The 22,974-nt window shown below is 39.5% G+C and overlaps 1 protein-coding gene across 2 annotated transcripts in view; it reads left to right on the top strand.

Annotated features, from left to right (window-relative positions):
* RFX3 (regulatory factor X3) overlaps nt 1-22,974 on the top strand; it is a 106,539-nt gene that overhangs the window by 28,836 nt on the left and 54,729 nt on the right. For both annotated transcript variants that reach the window (XM_064735804.1, XM_064735803.1), the window contains exon 2: nt 20,717-20,841. In XM_064735804.1, the coding sequence (XP_064591874.1) occupies nt 20,725-20,841 (117 nt within the window). In that variant the 5' untranslated portion in view covers nt 20,717-20,724. The remainder of the gene's footprint in view (nt 1-20,716; nt 20,842-22,974) is intronic.

Raw genomic sequence — 22,974 nt, 5'->3', positions numbered from 1 at the left:
CAAGAAAGGAGGGGAGGATACTAAATCTTTGGGGTTTTTTGACGCCTGAGATTGTAATTATCCAAATCCATTTTTTAAACAGATTAGACACAATCCTTTCATTAATTTTCACATTCCTTGCCTTGTGCTTTCATCAGTAGTAGTATTCTTCCCTTTGCTTTTATATTGTATTATTATTAGCTAGTTTTCTAATTTACTTAAAATAATGAGTGAAATTACATAAATCCTGCTCAACTTCCCTTATTTCTTATTTTAAAGCTTTCTCTACAGCATGTGGCAATAAACTGCAAATCTGCATGGGTTTTGACTTTGAAAAGAAGTAGTCTGAATGTATTGCTGGTAGTGACCAAATATCCTATAAACTTGATGACAGAATCAGCTCTTAAGCTATTACATTTTATTAAGGTTTTATTGTGCTTTTGTGAAGACCACTTAATGTTCTCTAGTCCATGAGACAGGTTGCAGATGGTACAGTTGCTATTTGTCTTGTTTCAGAGTCTGTGTTTGTTACTGGTTATTACCTTCTTCCATTTTGTCAGACTGGTTTTTGGCTCTAATACAATAGGGTTTCAAAAATTGTGCTGCTTATCCTAAACTAAGACACAACTGATTTTTCTAATAATTTGCTTATCATGAAGATACATCATTCTTCATGCAAAAGTTAGACAATAACTTTTAAGACTGAAATGATGAAGTGCTAATATATTGTGACTTTGATGTAATATATTAACTCCTGAATGTGCTCTTATCTGACCTTTATTGCAGAGTATGCTAACAGTAACAGTTTAATTTATGACAGCCTGATAAAGGAAGTATACCCGTATTTGTTTGAGGTCATATTCAGCTTTTGCACTTTGTATACTGCTTGTGTACATATTTTCTGTTAAAATCATCCTTTTCTTTGGTGATACATATCGCTTGGGATTTTCTTGTTGTTTGTTTGTTGTTGTTTTTTTTGTCTTTTACTTGCTTAGATATATCTAGAAAGTTACTAGCATTTGTTGGAATCCTCATAAAAAGAGAAAACAACAAAATCCATCTTCTTGTTAACCTGTGCAGCTTATCTGTGTAAGACAATAAAATACACGTCAAGGAATGCTGATGTAAAAACAAAAAAAGAAAAAATGGACTGTACTTTTGGAATGTAATTCATTTCAGTATCTGCAGCACATAGGAAGTTCTCTTAAGAAGACAGACTGAGATTCTTGAAAATATTAATATGCCCCCTAAAAACTATCACAGCTTTAGCTCACTCCTCCTTTTTGCCCCTAGGAGCCACCATGACTCATTTTTAAAAGGTGCAGAATATGATGGTTAGACCCTAGCTGAGACTTAAGCACTAAGAAGCTGTTCACTCACTCCCCTCTCCCAACTAATGCCTCCCTGCAACCATCCACTGTGAGGGAGAAAAGCTAAGCTTCATCGGTTAAGGAAATAAACACTTCATTAATTTAAACAAAATATAATTTATTAGTAAAGAAAAAGAGCGTGTAGTATACCACGGGGCTGTGAGAGACGCGTGCTCCGGGAATCCTCTGGATGTTCATTCCAAGCGCACGAGGGCCGCAAGCCGCGCCCCCAGCACGTGCGAGAGGATGGCAGGTGCGGCGGCGGGGCGGGCCGGGCGCCGCCCGGAGCCTATCGGGCAGAGGTGTCGGAGCTTCTTGGAGCTGTCCGTCCGTCCCCCGGGGGCCGCCCCCTTCTCCTGGCAGGGGGATGGCGGCGGGGCCGCGGGCGCAGCCGGTAGCGCCAGTGCGGGGACGGGCCGAGCGCGCCGTGCCCGGGCGCGGCGCTCTGGCTGCAGCCGGGCGGGCCGAGCACGTACTCCTCGTAGTCGTCGTCCGCCCTGACGGAGTGCAGGATGCGGCCGAAGCGCTGCCGGCAGAGCGGGCAGGCGGCGCGCACGGCGGCCCACTGCCGGATGCAGGCGAAGCAGAAGGTGTGCAGGCAGGTGTCCACGTGCGCCGCGTCGTCCAGGTCGCCCAGGCAGATGGGGCACGGCCCGGCCGCCGCAGCCTCCCGCTGCCCCTCGCTCGGGGCGGCCGGCGCGGCGGAGCCGCTCTCCTGCAGAGCCTCGGCGGCACCGCGCGCCATGGGCTGCCAGAGACGGGCCCGGGGCCGGAGCTGCTCTGGCGCCGGGAAGCGGGCAGCAGAGAAGGCCCAGAGTGTGGGCAGGGAGGGGAGACGGGGGCCTCCCGAAGGGTCTCCTTGCAGGCTAAGGAGAGTTTACTGGAAAGTGACCGAGCAGCCCCTCAGCTGCCTTCGACACCTGCCTCCCACTCCGTTCCCCCAGGCAGCAGAAATGTCCCTTCCACTCCGCTCCCGCCCAGCCAGTGGGACTCGGCTGGCACAGGGTACCTGCAGGAGGCGTCCGGGACGGAGGAAGTGGCCGGGAGCCCTCAGTGGTGCCGAAGGCCCCGGAGTACTCTCAGGAGCCAGAACCCAATGCACTGGCTACTGGAGTGCTGGGAGTTTATGGCTGTTTGCCCCTCAGTGATAGCATGTAAGTCTTTGGGCCTGCGCCACAACCAGCACCTGAGGAGGACAGCAAACATTCAAGGGTGAAAACCCTTGAATCACAGGATGTTTATTCTGTTGTGGTGGCTTTTTGAGCTAAGATAAGCCTCAGTCTCCCCAGGCCCCTTGCTTGTGGTAAGAAAACTTCAGAAGTGGAAAGTAAACTCTTGAGGGCTTCTCTTCTAAACCCTTCCTCAAACACGGTCACTTAAGGGACAGTTGCTTAGGACCATATGCAGATGGCTTTTGAAAATCTTCAGGATGGAGATAGCGCAAGCACTTCTAGTGGTTTTTCAACCTCACAGAAAAAAAAAAGCTTTTCCTGATATTCGGTAAGGATTCTCCTGTATTTCAGTCACAGGCTGCAGAATGGATATCTGCTCCATTGTGGACCTCTCTGGGTTACAGGGGCACAAACTGTGTCACCATGTGTTTTTTCATGGTGACAAGAATCTCTCTTCCAGCGCCTGAATCACCTCCTCCTCCTCCTTCTTCTAACCTTGATGTCTGCAGCATTACTTGTCTTTTTCTTGTGCTGTTGAATGGCTTTTTTTACTCTCTCTTGATTATGTTATCACAGGGGCATTACCACCATTGGTGTTCAGCTCAGCTTTGGTCAGCAGTGAGTCTGTCTTGGAACCAAGTGACAGTGGCTCTCTCTGACATGGGGAGAGTTTCTGAAAGCTTACCAAAGTCAACCCTGTAGCCCCCCTGCTACCCAACTGATACAGGAGCCCAGAATTGGACACAGCACTCCCAAGTGTGGCCTCACCAGTGCTGAACAGAGGCTGGAGGTGACCTCTGTTTTCTTGTCTTCAATACTTTGTGTAATGCAGCTGGCGATTTTTGTAGCAAAATACAATCTAGCTTCTTTCAAGGAGGAAAATTCAGGATGGAACCTGTTGTGCATTTATATGTGCATATCGATCGTTTAAACATGAAAGTATTTCCGTGGCGCATGAATTGCTCAGGTTACATGGCTGTAGCAATGTAACATCCAGCTGTAGCAAGGTTAAGTTTAAATATTTGGTGTTTTGAAGATGGTTCTGTTGAGCATATTGGGACTATCTCAGAATTAGTTAGAGACAGTAACTTTAAAAATAAGTTTATAAATGTTTTTGTGTTGTTTTTAGGTTAGGCAAGTATATGTGTATACATGTATGTAAAGGTTCCTAGTTATTTCTTCTGTCCTGTAGATCAGGAACTTACTTCTCCTATGTCTGCACTGAACTTCCTGGGTTTTTCTTTTTAATATTTTAATATTCTGTGTAATAGCTCATTATATTCATGGCATGTAAAATACATGAAATTTGTTTGTATTTTAAAGCAAACTTCTAGTCCTAGAGCAAAGTCTTAACAGAAAGATTTTAACTTTGTCATATACACCTTGCACTGAGAACTTCAGACACCTTTCCTTTTATTGTGCTGTGTCTTGTTAGGTGGTAGTTGTATAATAGTTTTTTTGTGTGCACCGTCTCTAAGTGAAAACCACACAAATGCTGAATTATTTCTGTTGATATGGCACATTTCAAAGTGCAAAACTAATGCATTTTTAAAGGTTTGTGTTAGGTGGGAGTAACATGCAGGTAGTCTTCTTCAGTGTAGAGAACTTTTGTCCAGGAGCTTGAGGATCGTGGGAAGGTGTGAGGGAAGATAGGAAGGGAGAGAAAAGAAAATCAGCAATTCTTGTAAATATCACAAAACTGAGTTAAGGATACTGTTGTGGCTTCCTCTTATTCTAGGAGATACGCCATCTCTCTTATAGTAAACGAATTAAAAGAAGGGAAGAATATTTCATTAGTATTTTGTGCAGTGTGTGGTAACTGTGCGGCTTGCCCAGGTGTTCTAGATTTGTGTAATTTGTACTTCATAAGGAAATTTCTGTCTTGTCTGAAGTATTTAAACACTGTAGTTGAAAAAAGTAGCCAATATGACTGGCTTCTTCATTGGTTAATGAGCAGCCTTGACATTTCAAATGTGAGTAGACCATTTAGATTATGCTTATTTGCAAATATATTGTGAAAGTATAGTGGATACAGCAGGAACTGGAGCAAAATCTGTCCGTTTTTCAACTCCTGTAAGTACTGCCACTGATCTTACTTTGTATTTGGTGTGACTTGAACTACGTCCTGCCTTCCCAAAGCAATTGAGATAGTTGTGTCATTATCTTGATTCACAAAAAATGGAGAATCACTTGAGGGCATACCAGATTTGGACGTTTTAACTGAGTAAGTATTTTAATTATGGATGTAGGGTTCTGTGGCTTTCTGTTTTTTTCCTTAGAATGAAAACAAAATAAATATTTGGTTAAGTGGGCAGTGTTGTTTACATAGAAATAACAAAATACAACATAATGTTGGCGCATTTATAGAGAATATAAATCTTGCAGTAGGTAGGCACATTTTTCTGCTTGGTATCAGAAACTTGAACTACAATGTACAGAGTTAGAGGAAAGCTGCTCTTTACCAGAAGTAAAAAATCAGCACTTATCTAAGCATGACGTAGTCAGTGTGATACCTGTCAATTCATGTCAGTTATTAAATGTAAATATAATAGCTGCATTGGCATATGTGCTGTGAACAGTAACACTTCAACAAACTTGTTTAAAACGTACAGCTAATTTTGTGGGGTCTGACAGGCAAGTTTTTTTTTGCAGTCAAGGAACTTGCCTTACAATGATTGATAGTTTTAGCTTGCTTTGTTGAACTGTGGTAGAACTGCTGGTAATATTTGTCTCTCCATATGCTAAATGAGTGAATAGTTGAGAGTAGCTCAGGCTTTCAGCTCTTCATGCTACAGTTGTTCTCCTAAAGTTACAAAAAAAAAAAAAATCAGTACTGATTTGTTTTGCAGGTAAGGTAAGAACTATTTGCTGTGAAATTGTAGACAGACTTGGAATATTAACTCTGTAGCAGTAAAACTTTTTTATATTTAAAGGCAGTTATGTGTTTGTTTATACAGTGCAAGTTTCAAATGTTGGCATCCAGGTCCTCTCTTTCCTTGTGAAAAGAAACCAACATAGTAGCACCTGTGTAATTTTTTACAAAATGAGAAAGACTCATAGTATAGGATGAAGCCTTAAGGAACAAAAGCTGTAAGAAAAGCTGCAGTAGGAATTAAACAGTTTTTTTCAAAAAGGATAACAAGACTATTGCTGTAATGCTACAAGGATGTGAGCAGTGAAAGAACAAATAACTTTTATGTCTCTTAACTGGAGACGGGGAGGTATCATGCTGTAATTCAAGCCAGGCAAATAATAATGTTGTGTATGGTGAAGACCATTCTTAGTAAGGCAAAGTTATGTGAACTAGGAAGTATGTTATTTCTTACACCTGACCAACCATATGAATTAAATCTTACTATTTCCGTCTGTCAGATGGTGGAGAAATTTGTTTCTTATTTCTGTTCCTATCTAAGAGCTGTCTTTTAATCGCTTATTTGTGAAGATGGTGTACAGATCCAAGCTCATTCTTAATAGGAAATTTTCTTACCTCAAAAAATTACATCTTTTTTCTTATGTATAGTGTTTTAAACTTCATCTTCCAGTCTGCTTGCAACCCAAAATTGTTTTTGGGTTGCACTATTCTTTTGTGTGCAACCACAGTGGATCAGATGCAGACTGTTGAACCTGGAACCATACTGTCAATACCTTAGTTTGATTTGAGTCCAGTCTTTCTTGTTGTCAATTTGTCAGTTGCTGCAGCTAGTCAGTATGGTTTTTTTCACTTTTCTATGTACAGACTTCTTAAATGTAAGTGAACCTATCTGAGAAACTCAAACATTTCAGTTTTCCTATAAAAATCTTTGCACTTTTGATGCCTGGAAGATACCAGTAGGTAAGCAAGAATGTCCAGTTAAGCTGAATATAGGTTAATAATTTGGTAACTACTGATTTACTTGATTTTTTCCCCAAGATGTTAGATATTATCTCTCTAAGAAAAGATAAATGAGTTATGGGAAGAAGGTCGATAGTTTTTCTTTAGGTTGAATTAAGAAATCTATGCACTCTGCTTAAGCTTTCCTTTTTTATTTTTTAATGAGGTTTAGGTTGTCTTAGAAAAACTACTGGATTACTGATTTATTTGTGCTACAGCATAAGCATCATTTTTAGCATTTAGAACACAAGTAATCTGGAAATTGGCCGCTTCTTAGATTGAGTGTATGGAGAGGCTATCTCAGAGAATCACTGTTGATCATATTTACCACTAAAAGTATTTGGATGTTTCTGAAGTTATAAAGGTATGTCATGAAATTAGGGAGGCAATTTACCTGTGAGTCTTTCTTCAGGAAGTTATATGTATTTGAACTTAATAAACTTCTTTTATTAAGGCTGAACAAATCCATTCTGATCTTCTGGTCTGCCTTTCCTTCCACATCAAATATAATTGCTTTTTTCTTTTTATCTTTTTCTCTTTTTTCTTTTTACCTGTGGAGTCCAAAGATGGATAGATGGATAGAGCATTTCAGATGGATAGAGCATTTCATGACCTCCAGTCTAAAGTCTGGAACTGAGGCACTTACTGTTACAGTCAAATCTACTGTTGGCTGTCTTTACTGAAAGGTTATATCAATCTACAGTTCCCATTTTCTTTACTCCAGTTGTGTCTAAATACTTAGTAATTTTTAACATGCCAGCACTTAATATGTGTTACAGTGTATTGTTGTTTAGGGAGATCAGAAAGATTCATCTGAAACAGGTTAAAGTTGTACATAATTAAAGCTATCAGCACAAATAAAATATATGAGAATATTTTTTCTACTACTATTATTAAAATAGAGAGCGCATAATATGCTGGGATTTTTACCTTTTAAAAATCACAAATATAAATTAAAATGCATTCCACTGTCTGTTCTTTAAACAGTTTAGTCCTTGCAGATTCTTTTTGCAATATGAAGTAAAGTTATCAAAGTATATTGAAAGATAAGTGTTCTACTATACCAAATGCTGTCAAGACAGGAACACTCTTAAGTAGTCTTAGAAAGAGAGAGGAATGTTATCCGTTGATACACAAAATATCAGATGGTTTTAGAGCCTACAAGCCTTCTGGTAAGTCAGAAATACTAAGCCACCAATTTGTGGTTGATCTAGGACTTGAAGTTACTAAAATACTAAATTTTTTTAAATTGTTTCGTTGCAAGTTCCATATTTTCAGGTTCCACACCTTCATGTAAATTATTTTATCAGTTCCTAGGTCTGAAAGTTTAATGTCCTTGAAATAACTTCAGAAATTTTTTTTCAGTTTAGGTAGTTCAGAGGATAAATCTGCCTGGTGTGGTGCAAACCATGATGAGCAAGCTATGCCAGTGTTCAGGGCTGACTGAGGCTTCAAGGCAGAGTTAATTTCCTCTGATGCTAAGGAAGAGTTTGCATGCCTTGTCCAGAGCATTCTGCATAATTTATGGCTGAATGTGATCAGTAAAGAAGCTTTGCACTGAAGCGTTCACAAAACTTGGCTCTTTCTTCATGGTTTCATTGTCAGTGCTGACAGAATGCAGAAGCACTGCATTTTATTCTTTGGAATGTTTTTAGGTTTAAGTATGGTTTAAATTTATCTGGCACCTAAATCCCATGCAGGTGCTCATTCACTTTCTCAGCAGCAGGATGGGGGAGAGAATTAGAAGGGTTATCCCTGTGATCAGTTGAGGTCAGCTGTCCTGAGAGTGTCCCGTCCCAGCTTCTTGCACACCCCAGCCTACTCACTGGTAGGGGGTACAGGAAGCATAAAAGGTCTTGGTTCTGTGCAAGCGCTGTTCAGCAATAAGAAAAATGTCTCTGTATCATTAATCCTGTGTTTAGCAGAAATTCAAAACCCAATACGATACCAGTCACTGTGAAGAAAATTACCTCTGCCCCAGCTAAACCCAGCACATTCCAGCCCTTATTTCCTGGCATTTGCATCATGCTCGGGTGCCATACTACTCGGTATGATCTTATTAACCACAACCTGCTTTCCATTTGATGTAATAATTTTCCGTTGGATATAATACACAAATAGCATTGCCTTAGTCTGAGAACCACCTCAGGAAGATGTTCATAAAATGTCTACAAAAGGTCCATTGAGTTTATTTAGTCTGTGACTTTGGACTCCCTCGGTTCTGATGGTCATTTGGGATAGGAGAGGTGGTGGGTTGCATGGAGTAACTGGGCACCAAAGCCATCTCTGGTCAGGTCCCTGTTGCACTGGAGCTCCTTCTTCTCTTCCATTGATTTGGGTTGTTAGTGTCATGGTAATTCCTGTAAGGTGCAACTCAAATCATGGCTTACAGCAACAGTTTAAAGGTATATCAATTATGAGCTCTGTCTCTCATCCTTTTGGGCCAGGTTTATGGTTCAACATTGCAGTAAACTCCTTCACTTGTTTCTACCCTGCCTACCAGCAAGGATTTCCTGCTGTCGTCACCATGAACCTCCATGGGCTGCAGAGAGACAGCATGTCTCACCATGATCTTCAGCAAAACAGGCTGCTGGGGAATATCTTACCCATCATGGGGTACCATCACAGGAGACAGTTCTCTACCAAGTTTTTCAGCATGGGTCCTTGTCACAGATTGCAGCTCTTTATGACCTGCTCCAGCCTGAGTCCCTTCCACAAGGTGCAGTCCTTCAGAAACAGCATGCTCCACATGGATCCCTCACAGGCTCAAAAATCCTGCCAGCAAACCTGCTCCAGGGTGGGCTCCTGTCTCCGTGCATTCACAAGTCCTGCCAGGAACCTGCTCCAGCATGAGCGGGTCCCAGCCGCTTTCAGTTATCCAGCTACTCCACCGTGGGGTCCTCCATGGACTGACTCATCCTTCTACTCAAGTTCACACTGGTGTTGCAGCCTCTCCAGTACAGCGTCACAGAAAACTGCCACAATGCCCTGGCCACCTGCCAGCCCAGGCACTTTGCCATGGCTGTTTTCAAAATGCTCTCAGGCACAGCACAGTGAGGTGATCAGCAGCACAGCACTGCAGCGAGCAGCAAAGACAACAAGTGGCCACTAATGAGCACTAGACTCTAGTATTCAGTCAGGCAAGCAAGCCGCATGGCAAGCACAGGAGACTGCTCTTTACTAGCTAAATGGCATTAGCTATAAATTTGATCTAGTTCATTTGAGTCAAATCTGTTGCTTTCTTGAACTCTTTGTGCTTCACATTGGCCACCAAAAAGGACTCTTATGAATTAACCCCAGCTGCCAGCTAAGCCCCATGCAGCCATTCGCTCACCTCCCTGCCACTGGGATTGGGAAGAAAATTGGAAAAGTGAGAAGACTCATGGGTTGAGATAAAAACAGTTTAAGAGGGAAAGCCAAAGCCACACACATAAGCAGAATAAAAAAATAAGGAATTAATTCAGTGCATCCCATGGGCAGGCAGGTGTTCAGCCATCTCCAGGAGAACAGGGCTTCATCACACATAGTGGTGATGTGGGAGGGCAAATAACCATTGTTCCAAATGTCCCTCTCTTCCTCCTTCTTCCCCCCCATTTTATATGCCGATGTTGCAGCCATGTCTCCTCTATCCTGTGCACCCTCAGTCTCCTCACCAGCATGGTGGTGTCAAAAGCAAAAAAGGCCTTGTCTTTTTTTCTAAGCAGCCTGCTCAGCAATAACAAAAGCAGCTGTATTTTATCAGCCCTGTGTTCAGCACAAGTCCAACAACCACAAAGAAAATTAACTCTATTCCAGCCAAAATTACATCATGACTAGAGAGTTCTTTTTTTATTTTTTTTTCTTTTTTCTTTCTTCAGTTAATCCTCTTTCAGTAGGAATATAAGCATGAGTAAGAATAATTTAGGATAAGAGGGTAATAAGCAATGCTTGTTTGGCTACACAGCTGCTAGGTGAGAATGGCAGATGTAAATGAGAATGCTGAAGTTCATCTGGACACACTGTCCTTACCATCTACATTCCCTGCCTATTGACATCTTAATTATTTTCTAATTGCATTGTATTACGGAATTATCTTGCATTCCCAGCACTTTCTTCTCCATTTTATGTGAGTTGACACCATACCAAGCAGAGTGCCAGTTGCAGCTAAGGTGTGAATTATTGCAGCTATTATTATTGGATAATTGGGACTGTTGTAATATTCTGAGAGGCACTGATCAGATTTCCAAATTTCAGACACACAATTTTTATGCTCTACTTCTAGTCTGTTACAAGCTAAGAATCAAGCACTAATCAAATATACTGGTCTTCAGGTTTCTTCTGAGGATTGATACCTGTTTTCAGACATCTTTCCATTCATCTGTTTCTTGCAAATAGTTGCAGACTGTGGCATACAAGCCAATATGATAAAATACTGTACTTGTGATTTCTAATTCATTCTTTTTAGGTGTCTGAGTATAAGGTGAATAAGAATTTATTCATTTTTCTGTTTTAAGCAAGCAAGGTAATGTCTCAGAGCAAGAATAAAATGGTATGTTTCACAAATAGACCATCTCGGTACAGGGAAGGAAAGATCCAAGGAAAGATATGCCTCAGATGATGTCTCAGTCATTAGCAAAGTAAAGTAGTCACTAACTTGTCTCTTGACATGCATGATATGTATCCTTCTCTTACAAAATAAAACTGCAGGTTGAGGAAGACAGGAATGGGAGAAACTGGTGAGATTTTATCTGTTCCATTCATTGTTTAAGTAGGTTACATATAGTTATCCCTGAAGTAATCCTGCTGATATCCCAGCTCTAAGACTATTTTGCATGTTTCCCTCGTCAACATAGAAAGGATTTGTCTTAGCTTGCTTCTTTGTTTTAAGGCGATCTAGTCCTTCCTAGTGGCAGAGTTATAATATTCTTGTTGAAGTCTTGTTCCTTGTACTTTCATAGATAAAAGACGGCTGTAGCTTCTGTATTTAGTAACCAGATGGATTTCACATCTGGTCAAGAAAGGCATCATGACTTGAATCAGCAGCGGTGTGGCCAGCAGGAGCAGGGCAGGAATTGTCCCCCCATACTTGAAACTGGTGAGGCCACAACTCAAATCCTGTGTTCAGGTTTGGACCCCTCAATACAAGAACATTGAAGTGCTGGAGCATGTCCAGAGAAGGGCAGTGGAGCTTGGGGAAGGGTCTGGAGTACAAGTCCTATGAAGAGCAGCTGACGGAGGTGGAGATGTTCAAGCTTGGAGAAAAGGAGGCTCAGGGGAACCTTGCCACTGTCTATGACTGCCTGAGAGGAGACAATGCAAGATGGGAGGCAGCATCTTCTCCCAGGGAACAAGTGACTGGACAAGGGGGAACAGCCTCAAGTTGCCTAGAGAGGTTCAGATTTGATATTAGGAAACATTTTTTCACTGTGGTTAAGCATTGGGATGGGCTGCCCAGGGAACTGGTAGAGTCACTATCCCTGGGAGTGTTCAAACAATGAGCAGACCTGGCACTTAGTGCTATGGTTTAGTGGCCATGGTGGTGTTTGATCAAAGGTCAGACTTGATTTTGGAGATATTTCCCAGTATTAATGATTCTACAATTCTGTGGTAATTTATCATCATTTTTCAGACCCTAAATCTGAGATGTTTAGAATATATGTCTGCAAATAACTTTCAGTGTGTCAACAGTATTTTTCACTAGGATTCTCAAATCTCAGAGCAGTATTCTGTATCTTAGTAAAGAGAAGAGTATCACGCAGTAGAAACAGGAGCTACAGAGATATATGTCCAAAACTTGGTATACTGCCAGACAGTGTGATACCTTTTTTTATTTAAACATCTACTTAATATGTACATATTAGTAAATTGTTCTAGCATAAGCTTAGTTTTGTTGTGTGCTACTATCAAAACACTTTCTGTTAAAATAATTTAAAATTTTAATTCTACTGTAATGTAATACTTCCAGCAAAAATACAGAATTTCATCTAATTCAAAGGTGTTGTATACACAGGGTGCCATCACATAGTTATCTGCTTACTGTAGTATGTATACCAGGCACTTAAGTTAAATATTGTGGGGATTAGGCTTGGATATCAGTATCCATGCTGTCTGCTTAAAATCATGTCAAGTATGTGTGAGCCTGTAACGCTGTTTCCAATGTTTTGAACTGCTTCAGCTTCTCAAAAACTGAAATATTAAGATTTATGCATCCTAAGTAAAACAACCAAAGCTTTACCTATTTGGAATCTGATAATTTTGTGATGTATGGATTTTGAAGCAAACTTTGCTGTAGTTCAGAATAAGGGAAAAGACGCCTCTCTTCATTTTCTTTTCCCATAGATGCACAATCTTGCATTCAAACTGTTGTTCTCTAATATGATGTAGCAAGACAGGATCATTCTGTTGAACCTTTTATCTGTACATTTTCCAAAATTTAAAGATATTTTAATATTGAACCACTTTTAGTTTCTAGACTACTCTAAATAGCCCATTAAGAGTTTTCATCAGTTATCCTAAGCCTTCTTTCCTATCCAGTGACTGTAAATTCTAGTTTGGCAAATGATATTGGTGATAACCTAAATGCGATGTGGTAGGCTGTTATTGGGGGAAACCTATGTCTCTCCCTCTACATTCTCTTTCTTTTTCCACTTCTTTTTTTTTTTTTTCATTTCTTTTTTTTTTTTTTTTCTTAATTGGCATCCCCTGCCCCTATTCATAGGGGAACTGTGTGTTGTCACCTGTCTCACCATCTGTTTAACTACTGCTAAGGTGATGGGTGAGGGAAAAAATTATCAATAGAGCCATTGGGGCAATAATTGTGGCATGATTTTTTTTTCCTTCTTCTAGTACCTGGTGAGGAAATGGCTAACACTGAAGCATATGAAAGTTGCCAGTGTATTAATAATACCATAACTTTTAAGTGTTAGGTTATGACATGGGTTAAAGCAGATCTGACTCTTTTCAGTGGTGCCCAGTGTAGATACAAGAGGTGGTCCTCTCTCAACCTGAACCAAGGCTTTATCTGTGAGGCTGACCGAGGATGGGCACGGGCTGTCCATAGAGGCTGTGGAATTCCTATTCTTGGCTGTATTCAAAGTCACCTGGACGTGGTCCTGAGTAGCAGGTAGGTAGGGTAGCACTGCTTGAGCAGGTCCCTTCCAGTCTCTGGGACTGTTCTGCCATTTGGTGAAAGTCCAATAGTAAGAATCACAAACAGAAAATTTGTGACACAGAGGTGACACAGGGAGAACATAAGCTATTTCTTCTAATACTGCTCATTCTGTTAATAAAGTAGATTTTTCCAGCCATAATGTTTTTACTTTTTCATTTTATGTTGTGATCTACTGAGTGGTCCAAATAAATATAGTCTCCATTTTGACATCACTTTTTCTCCCTTTGTATCGTTATTATTAGGTACATGCTCAATCTTTTGATGAAAGGACTGCAGCACAGTATCATACTAGAAGAGAAAAACCCACCCAAACACCCATAACTTCTTAAATAACCTAGAGATCTCCTTTCTCCATAACTGTATAAGTTATGCAGAAGCAAAAAAAGCTGTTTTGTTCAGGTGGTTCTCCTGTTCTCCTGCTTTCATGTTCTTCCTCAGAAAGTAATCAAAATACATTTTGTTGTCAATAATTTTGAAAGTTGTGAAGAAGTAGCATTATACATGTTAGACTTCATAATTAATTCGGTTGTTATCATTAGTGCCCTAGAATAAGATCTTGGCTCAAGCTAGAAATTTCATTTGATATTGTAACTATTATTCTGCGTGGAGATATTTTTGGGAGATTGTGAACATGCTCATTCCAGCTCCTCATGACAGTTATGCTAATATAATAAAGACAGATGCCTCAGTATCTGAAAAGTACTCGAGTACTATTAAAGATGGATAATGCTTGATTAAGTGTGAATTAAAAGCCATAATATACTAGACTTAGCAGTGTAAATAGCAACTTAGAAAGCACACTAAACTTGTAGAAATGTTCTGTAATAAAATTCTTTATCAAAACTCGTTTCTGGTTAAACACTACAAAACACCATCCCAACAAGGAAGTTCCTGTGAACTTCATCCTAGATTGTTTCCTGAAGACATTTTTACTTCTGAAAAAAACAAACTGTAAGGTTAGATAGCTAATGTCCCTCCATTGCTGCCATTCAGTCCTGTTTGCTGTCCCAGCACATGACTGTCATCTAACAAGGCGATAGTCCTGCAAGTGCACAGAGGTCTCTATTCCTCATGTTTATTCACCCTGCTGAGTGTGGGGCTGTTGTATATGCCTTCACATATGAGCTCTTCAGACAGGCACTTCAGCTTGCTGATTTCTGAAAAATTATCTGTGTGGCTTCCTCATAAACATGCCTTCTAGCTACTTCCTTGCTCATACGCACATGTTGGAGGTGACCCTGCTTAAGCCTCATTATTTGACTATTTGTTGCCTTTCATTCATGTCACCCTAGGCCTTTGCTTGTTGAACTTGTCCACCACTCCTTTATTGGGCTGCTGGAAAATATTTTCTTCCCCATACCTCTCCTTGCTCCAGTCCCTTCCTTCCAGGTCAGCTGTCATGCTGGCAGAAATATCTTTGCCCCAGTTAATGAAGCATATCCCAGCTCTCCCAAGTTGTTAACCTAAGAGAAGGCTCTATAGTCATAAAAAAAAAAAAAATGAAGCCCTGTTGCTAATGCTGGTTCTAAAATGAAGTGTTGACATGCAATATCAGTGCCCTCTTCCTAACACCCTTTGACCCAGGATGAAGGAAAGCACCTCTTGGACTTTTCTACTCACAGACTCTCTAGTGGGCAAACTAATGCTTTAGAATAGCATAAATGTAATTGTTTGATGGTTTGCTAGTTTTCTCACAACAAAAATTTTGAGAAGCTTTAGCCTGTAAGTAAATGTAATCTTGGTGCTAGTGTGTTGTAATGGGTAAGGTTGCTGTGTAATATTGATTAATTTTCCAGCAAGAGAAGATACAATTTTGGTGGTTTTGAAGGTAAAATTAGTAAGTAGATCAAAGTGAGAGTGTCACGAAGTAGTCATTCAATCTAAGCACCCATGTGCTGTGAACTCCTGGCAATATGGGATTTCATTGTGACTGTTGTTGACTAGTACTGTACCATTCTTAGGGACTTAGTAAACAACTGATCATCAAGACAATGCTTTTTTATATTATGAACTTTCTTTGAAGGAGTTACCACGAGTTTTTACTTGCACAGGTCTCTTCCCATGTGCATCTCTGTGTCTCACCCTTCTGTTTGTTACTCTTTTACTGGGTTTTACTAATCAGAGGTAGTTACGGAAGTCCAGAGAGGCAGCTTCTAAACTTCATTCTGTGCCAATCAGTTAACTGTTGCTCCTCCATAAATCTGTTACAAGCTGAAAAAAGAGTAAGGAAATTTGTATTGCTAACTGCAGTATTTAGCAACTAGTACCAATACCAGGGAGAGTCCAGCTGCCTACTTTGGTATTCTCAGAACCTTGGGAAAAGACAAACAATCAAATAGTGTTTAGTAAGACACTGGGGTTCTAACATGAAATTACATTAGTATCTAGAAACTATTGTAATATTCTGTTCATCCTCTGTGAATAGCTTGTGTAATCTGTCTTCTGCTCTTGGGTTACATAACACAGTTATGAAGTCAGTTATTCATAAAATTTTTGTTTATACAAAAATTGAAAAGGAATGCTTATGTGAAACTAGTATATTACTGAAAACTGTTTCCATTTATACTCTTGCTCAGGAGCCAAGAATTCCGTATTAATTGTTGAAACAATGTTTTGAGTTTTCCTTTATAGTGAAACACATTGTGTTGCTGCAAATTCTTAATTAGTATATTGGCTAATATTGGGGGGCTATTCATCATTATAAATAGATAAGATTTTAAGATCAGCCTTTTATTCTGACTATTAAAAGCCTACCATTACTGCATGTGATTATGAGATCTAGTTCAGTTTATCTTCTGTGATGTTTTGTTTAGGCTTCTAGAGGAGAAAAAAGAAATTTCCTGCTGCACTTGAAAGTAAATTACAGGCTTTCATTTTCTGCATTGAATTAAAGACTGCTACATTATTTGATCTAGACAATAAAGCATATGTAGCTGAACAAAACTTGCAAACTCTGGTCGCTTAAAAAAGTAAATTAGTTCAGTGTGAAGTAGTCCAAGAACAAAATAAACCGTAATCTGACACATTTTAACAGTCCTTTTTGATAAGTATTAGAACAAGTTATACTCTTAAATCATTCTGTCTTCATATTTCAAGTCTCAAAAACAAAAGGATTCCAACTGAGAATTTGGGTATATTAAAAAATCTTTAAGAAATTTAACAGACAACACAAAACTGTACAGAATATATAGTAAAGGAATAATTTTCAGCTGTGCCTAAGTTCTGCCCATTATACTGAGGAAATACTAACCTTGTCGCATTCAGCAGCTGAGTCCTGAGAGTATCTTTTCCCACTTGGAGGGGTTAATTAGTCTTCTTTCAGAATGCGGCCTTTTTAGCTTACATTCACATCCTGCAACAAGCACTGGCTATACAAAGCAATACCATTAACAGATGGGTGTGTCCAACTGCTTGATTAGGCAGAATAAAAAGGACCTTGCCAAATATTCATCTGTTGTTTGTCATACACCTGACAGTCCAATTAGGCAAGGATGACGTCTTTTCTGCTGTAATATTCACTTCCTTTACTCACATGGAGTATCAGTGAAAAAATGTGAGAGTCTGCATTTAGATTATTTCTTTGGCCTTAATCCTAGCCAACCGCCAAGCCTCTGCAGCCACTCACTCTCCCACTGGTGGAGTTGGGGATGGAATCAGAAGGGTAAAAGCTGAAGAGCTCAGGGGTTGAGATAAGAGCAGTTTAAAAGGGAGAGCAGAAGCCAAACAAAGAGAAAGTAGAACATGGGATTAGTTCAGTGCTTCCCGTGTACAGGCAGGTGTTCAGCCAGCTCCAGGAGAGCTCCATCACACGTGCACACTGAGCATGATATCACATGGTCTGGATTATCCCTTTGGTTGGTTTGGGTCACCTGTCCTGGCTGCATCTCCTCCTGACCTCCTGAGCACCCCCAGTCTCCTCCCCAGTGCGGCAATGCCAAAAGCAGAAAAGGCCTTGGCTCTGTGCAAGCCCTGCTCAGCAGTAACAAAAACATCTCTGTATTATCAACCCTGTGTTCACCACAGCCCAGTGCCAGCTTCTGTGGAGAAGGTTAATTTTATCCTAGCCAAAACCAGCAGTGTGTTCTCAATACTGATGCAATGTAAAGGAATTACGCTGACTGCATCATTGATGTGGTGCTAGAAAAACTTCCAGTAAATAGGAAGATACTTTGTTTGACTGTCAGACCATATTGTATGGCACCTAGAGGGAAAAACGTGTACAGTGTACCGAACTATAATAAAATTTTGTGTTTAGAATAGAGACTTAAACCAGAACAATGGAAGCAGTCCTGGCTGAGTGCCAGGTGCTCGCCAAAACCACTCTGTAACTCCTCCAGTCATCAGCTGGACAAGTGAGAGAAAATGTGAGTAAAAGCTCATTGAGGAAGATAACAACAGGGAAGGATCACTCACCAATTACCATGACAGTGAAAAGAGATTCGACTTGAGGAAAATTATTTGAATTTATTGCCAATCAGATCAGTGTAGAATAGTAAGAAATAAACCTAAATCTTCAAAAACCTTCCCCCCACTCTCCACTTCTTCCCAGGCTTAACTTTATTCTTGATCCTCTACCTCCTCCCTTCAAGCAGTGCAGGGGAATTCGGAATGGAGATAACCATCAGTTCTTCACACATTGTTTCTGTGGTTATTTCCTTCTCAGGTGGTAGACTCCTCCCTCACACTTTTCCTCAGCTTCTGTGTAGGGACCCTCGCACAGGAGATGGTCCTCCATGTATTTCTCTGTGAGTCATTCCTGTGGGCTGCAGTTCTTAACAAACTGCTCCATCATGGATCGCTCACATGGGCTGCAGCCCTTCAGGACCAGGCTGCTCCAGCATTACTTTCCCCTGGAGTCACAGGTCCTGCCAGCAAACCTGCTCCTGTCTCAGCTCAGGTACTTTCTGAAGCCTGCTCTTTCACTGACATGTCTACAGGTTCTCTCACATACTCTTACTCCTTTCTTCTGTAACTGCAATGTCCTTCTGCCCAGTAAGTTTTTTCCCCTCTTCTTCAATATGTTATCTCAGAGGCACTACCACTGTCACTGATGGGCCCAGGGCTCAGCTTTGGTCAGCGCTAGTTCCATCTTGGATCCAGCTGGCACTGTCTTCATCAGACACAGGGGAAGCTTCTGGCAGCTCCTCAGAGAAGCCACCCATGTAGTCCCCCCGTGCTTGCTACCCAAGCCTTGCCAGACAAACACAATATACCCATCTCTTCTTCCTCACCTGTTCTTTCTGAACAGCCTGCACTACAGCCATGGGGTTCATCTCACCAACTCTGAGTAAATAACAACTAGGTCATAATTTTCTAGCAGCCTTGAGGCTTCCAACTCCTCCATATTTATTGTGTGAACATCCATTTTAATTGTTAAGATTTTAACATATAAATGTAATCTGAAGTTCTACTTCTTTATTCTTTTGTATGCTGATTTTTTTGTCAGGTGTGTTGGGTCCTGATGAGACTCTGAGAGTCTATTGATTAATCTGAAATTAGTTTGATCAAGAATTTATCAGTCTTTCTGAATATTTAAGAAGAGGAATTTAAATCGATCAGATGTTCCATAGGCATGGTTTCCTGGAGTTTAAACCAAGAATGGTCCCAACTGGCAAGATCCTTGCCCTTTCACCTGACCAAATTTATATACCTGTTTCCTGCTTTGCAGTGGCTACATTTGAATGCAAAGTGAACTAGAGACAGTTGGAGGGAGGAACTGTGGAAACCCAGTCTTAAATCAGCTTAAACTGCCGTGGAATGCAGCCTTGAGAGGAAAGTTTGATGTTGACACCTGGTTCTGCAAGGAGAACAGTGAATTTTTTTTTCGTACAGTAATTAATTCCTCCTGTTATCTAGTGGTACATACCTCAATATTTTTATTATTGTTTTGTCTAAAAAAAATTGTTGAGTTTTTGGAGGAGCTAGTTATTTGGTGGTGGTGGTAGGGATTAAAGTTTCTTCAGTGTCAGCCATCTGGATTTCATGAGTTAAACTGAAAAAAATCCTTTGCATAGGTCATTCTAAGTATCTATAATTTTTTCCCATATAAATCTCTTCTATTATGCATGATAGAGCTACTAATTTTTAGTGACAGTAGTTCTCAGATTGCCAAAGTATTTTGTAGCTAATGTAGATTAATAGAGACTGAGGGCAGTAAAAGTTGTCACAGAACATTTGGATTACAGACTAGTAATTTGTGCTTGTTCACCATGATTGTTCACAGACACATAAGTCTTCTGTTTTGAAGGTACCAGGTGAAGAAGAAGCTGTCTCATCTGTTTATTAATTTCAGTGGTTAATCCACTGCTTTAAAAAATTTACAAAGAAAAGGAAATAAAAGACTGATTCACAATTTTGAATTCATTTTGGTTTGTCACCATTAAATTGTATTGTCATTTTGGCTGTGCAAATTTGAGGAATCTGCAACTCACAGTCTATGTTTCATATGAAGATGTCCTTGTTGGTTGTCTTTCTGATAAGTTTTCTTTGTCAGGCATTTTCCTTGATTCTTCATCAAGAAGAATGAAGAATGAACCATTTCTTCATTCTACCCAAATTTTGTTGTTTCCTTAAAACATCAGGGTCGTGATCATAGGCACTTGTCTACCATTTATATATTTCTAAATGGTTTTAGAGTACAAAAATTTCTTAATAAGTGCTTTAATGCTTTCTACTAAAGAAGGTTATTTGAGTGGCTTTTTCACTGTGACTCATTAAATGCTTTTCAAAGGTTACTTTCCAAAGTAGAGGCCTTCGTTCTGTGGCCTGCTTCAAGTTCAGGTTTGAATTTGAATGTATAGAGATTTTAGTGTAATTCAGTAAGACAGAGAAAATATGGTTTTGAATGCTGGCCAGTTATTTACAAGCTAAAGAATATCTGCTGCTGATTTTTCTGAGTTATTCCTAAAGGGACAAAGCTCAGATAAGTGACACATTTGTTCATATGTAAGCAAAAGATATTTGAAATATAAGTAAGATAAAAACAACATAAAACTCTATTTATACAAACACTTGTGCTAGTAGGGGAAAAAATCTTTGGGCTCATAACAAGATTATTATTAACTAATTTTAAAATATTAATAGAAATAAGGGACAAATTAGTGTGCTAATGTAAGTGGCAAAATAAAAACATTTATGCACTAACTTTTGGATTTTATATTTTAATTTTATTCAGAGATCACAATGCAGACATCAGAGACTGGGGCGGATACAGGTTCAACTGTGACTTTACAGACGTCTGTGGCTGGCCAGGCAGCAGTTCCCACACAGGTAGTACAGCAAGTACCAGTTCAGCAACAGGTATGTGGCTGTTAATTTTAAGATTGAAAAACAAAATCCTAATAATAATTCTTTACAATATAATGAAGAACTTGGTTTTGTGCAAGACTGCTAAAGGATCTTTTGCTCTGCTTTTATCAATTTTAGTTTGCTGGAATTAAAATAACCAGAGAAAAGCAAGCTATTTTCAGGATCTGTTCCTTAACTAGAGCATCTGACAAGCTCTGATAGTACTCATACATGATTCTATTTATTATGTAATTCATGCAGTAGCTCACAGCAAATTGCTTTATGTTATTGAATATTTACATTTTTTCCTTTAAATAATGCATATGTTTCTGAAATTATTGACTATATAGTTTCTTCATCTGTTTGAATGTCCAAGTAAGTACAATACAAATGTAAATATGAAAAGCACAGTTCTTTGCACTTCTAGACTTCAATGCATGCAGATATATGCACAATGTCATGAAAGTTTTTGTGATATGACAATCAATAACTCATAATGTAAATTTGCCAGGGAAGGAAGAAGATTAATGTAGCAGACAGCACAATGCACTGTTCTGTTACCTGAGGTGGTTGCTCCTATGCAGCCCCCATGAGCTTTAGAGGAAATGGAGGCAGAAGAGAATGGGGAGCTAAAAAGGAAAAGTATGGAGGTAGAAAATGGGGATTCAGTGTGAAAGCCACAATAACTGTCTAAGACTTTTCCAGAAAGCACAGAAATTAGCTGTCCTCTGATGGGTATTCTGGATGATATTTGATGTTTTTCATTAAAATCTGACTTTCCATTTTCCAAATCAGTAATATGAGAACTAGACGTATTTTATTAAACAGTGCCATTCATTTCTGTGCTGGCGGAGTGCTTCTCTCTAAATTAAACTCTTCAGCATTTGTTAAGTTCTTAAATTCCAGTGCATTTTCATATATGTGTTTCGCAGTCTCATACATTTCAGTTATATTTTTTCCTGTTGTGTAGACTCAGTTTGTAGTGCCTTGTAGTTCCATTACTATAGTACAATTATTGGTCTTAGCTACACTTTGTAGGAGATTTGTCTATAACTCTTTTGTAAGATTTCTGAGTGAAAGACTATTTTCCTTTGTGAAATACAAAGGATAATTGTTTGATTTATATCTTCTTTCATGATGACAAATGTTAATACATGCCATTTATATGACTTGTTCCTTGCTATTTCTGTGTTTCACTTTTTCAAATACAAGATGGCAGTTTGGTAATGTTAGATGGTTGCTTGTTTTGGGCATATCAGATGTACATACAATGGTCTAATATTACATACTGAGTTTGTGAAGCACTGGTCAGTGTGAAGGACTGAAAACTGGTAAACAGGTAAAAAAGGGTTTTACTGGTAAAAACTGGTAAGAAAAAGTTAATGTCATATAGGATACTTTATAGCAGTTCTAGTATTTTTATTGATTGAACTGTATGGTCAGATTCTATGAGTTTGTGTTCTACTCCTACAGAAAAATGGAGAATGAGCAGGACTTTGGTATTTGTAAACTTTGTTTGTGCAAAGTTTCTACCTTTTTGAAAACTTCTAGGATAGAATTGGCTCCTTGTTTGTTGAGTGCAGATGCCTGCTGAAGGAATCTCAGGCCCAGCAGTTGGAGTCTCTGCAGTGGGAGTGTGACTGCCAGAGAGTCTCATTAATGGAAAGACTGGGAGTTTTCCTTAACATATTTTCTCACATAAATAATGCATTGATCTTTGTCACCAACTGTCTATATCTTTTCTAAAGTAATGCTAGTTGTCCATTAATAATGTTACATGTGTGTCAAAATATAGAAGCCAAGGATGAGATTTGGTTTTTCCTTCTCTGATTATATCTTAATAAGAACAGCAAGCAGTATTTTTGTTGCCCTATTTGACTGTAGTTCAAATAGAACTGCACTCAAATAGAACAACACTCAAATAGAACAAAATAAATTGTTTCTCATCACCTTTATGGTGATGGTACTTCTGAGTATCACCTTGTGTTGAATGCACTGTCATTATACTGGAATGTTTTTCCCTGTGGACATAGTAAATTATATTTTTCTAATTGACTGTTAACACTGACTGTATAATCAGCATAATGTTTGATAAAAGAAATATAAAGGAGCAGGGATTGAAGATCCAACAAGAATGTTCGGAAG

This window comes from Zonotrichia leucophrys, chromosome Z, assembly GCF_028769735.1.
Source record: "Zonotrichia leucophrys gambelii isolate GWCS_2022_RI chromosome Z, RI_Zleu_2.0, whole genome shotgun sequence".
NCBI lineage: Eukaryota > Metazoa > Chordata > Aves > Passeriformes > Passerellidae > Zonotrichia > Zonotrichia leucophrys.
This window is presented reverse-complemented; position numbering and strand designations above follow the sequence as displayed.